The 1,366-nt window shown below is 36.5% G+C and overlaps 1 protein-coding gene across 1 annotated transcript in view; it reads right to left on the bottom strand.

Annotated features, from left to right (window-relative positions):
- LOC102843110 (uncharacterized protein FLJ43738-like) overlaps positions 1-1,128 on the bottom strand; it is a 58,782-nt gene extending 57,654 nt beyond the window's left edge. The window contains exon 1 of the mRNA XM_006901375.1: positions 1,030-1,128. Coding sequence (XP_006901437.1) covers positions 1,030-1,128 — 99 coding nt within the window. The remainder of the gene's footprint in view (positions 1-1,029) is intronic.
- Between the last annotated feature and the right edge of the window lie 238 nt (positions 1,129-1,366).

Raw genomic sequence — 1,366 nt, 5'->3', positions numbered from 1 at the left:
TCATAATAAAAATCCCAAAACAGTCTCTGTTCTCATGATGATATATAAAATTACCTTTAAACCTTATCATTGACCAGTGAGTGTTAATGACTATTACACAACAAAATAATTGTGTTTGTTACATATCCAAATATTAAATGGATTTGCCTATTACTGGTTTATAGGGAATCTCGAGTAAATGTGCTAAAAAATATTGCTGCAAAATGTTTGTATTGCATTTCCTTTAATTATAAGTAAAATCTGGCCTCCAAAGAAAACAGACTATAAATTAAACTATTGAGAACAATCTCTAATATTCACAAATAAATCAAGAATAAACTAAATAGTTGCAAATGATCTCCATATCTTTAGCGGGACTATAAATGTGTACACATCTGTCTGTTTTGTCATAATTAAAATCTATGTGGTCAATCTGTTTATAAAAACTTTTCCGTTTTGTAATAGTTAAAGAAAAAAATTCAAAATCCCTAAACAGCTCAGGAGAAAAGCTCCTTTTAGCAAAATCAGATAGACAATGGTGTGAATGTACCATAGTTTTTCTATCCATTCATTTGTTGATGGGTACCTGAGTTGCCTTCATCTCTTTGCTATTGTAAATAATGCAGCAATAAACATGGATGCGCATACATCTGTTCAAGTCTAGGCTCTGGTTTCTTCAGGGTACATTCCCAGTAGTGTGATTGTGGGGTCAAATGGTATTTCTATTTCCAACTTTTAGAGAAAGCAATGAAAATTACACAGCGTTAAAAAAATAATAAATTGCTGGAACATTATACAATATGGATGAGCCTGAAAGACATTATGCTGAGTGAAATATCTAAGTCACAAAAGGACAAATACTGCATTATACTGTTGTAATAAGGACTGATTGACATAGGGTGTTTGTGGCAATAGGAAAAGAGTGGATAGATAATGAACATGGCATTGGAACAGATGAGGGAGAGAACTGTCTGAAAGGAATATATGAGTAGGCATTATATGTATGTAAACAATCTGGAACAAGAGGGGTTTCTTTTGGCTCATTCTTACCTCTAGTTCCGAAAAGGACACGGGCTCTGATGGAAGGTAGGATGCGCACTTGATCTTTATGGTCATGGGGTTTAATTCCTGCTTTTGCTCCTCATTCATGATGGGCATTTCTGTTTCTAACGTCAGAAAACAATCTAAAACGCTGGCAGTGCTTTCACTGCTACGGCTCACAACAGTCTGCCATCCTGTGGGGGAAACACCTACAGCATTATTAGACCCTGTTTCAGGACAGCCCCAAGGCAAGCTCCAAGTGGTCAAGGAGCCTGAGAGGGACCAGTGAGAAAATTAGGAAAAGAGGAGGAAACAAAGGGGGGCGGGGGAATGAATTGGGAGAAGT

Source organism: Elephantulus edwardii, unplaced genomic scaffold (assembly GCF_000299155.1).
Source record: "Elephantulus edwardii isolate Elephantulus edwardi_28Jun2011 unplaced genomic scaffold, EleEdw1.0 scaffold00322, whole genome shotgun sequence".
Lineage (NCBI taxonomy): Eukaryota > Metazoa > Chordata > Mammalia > Macroscelidea > Macroscelididae > Elephantulus > Elephantulus edwardii.
The sequence above is the reverse complement of the archived record's forward strand: the minus strand, read 5'-3'. Positions and strand labels throughout refer to the sequence as shown.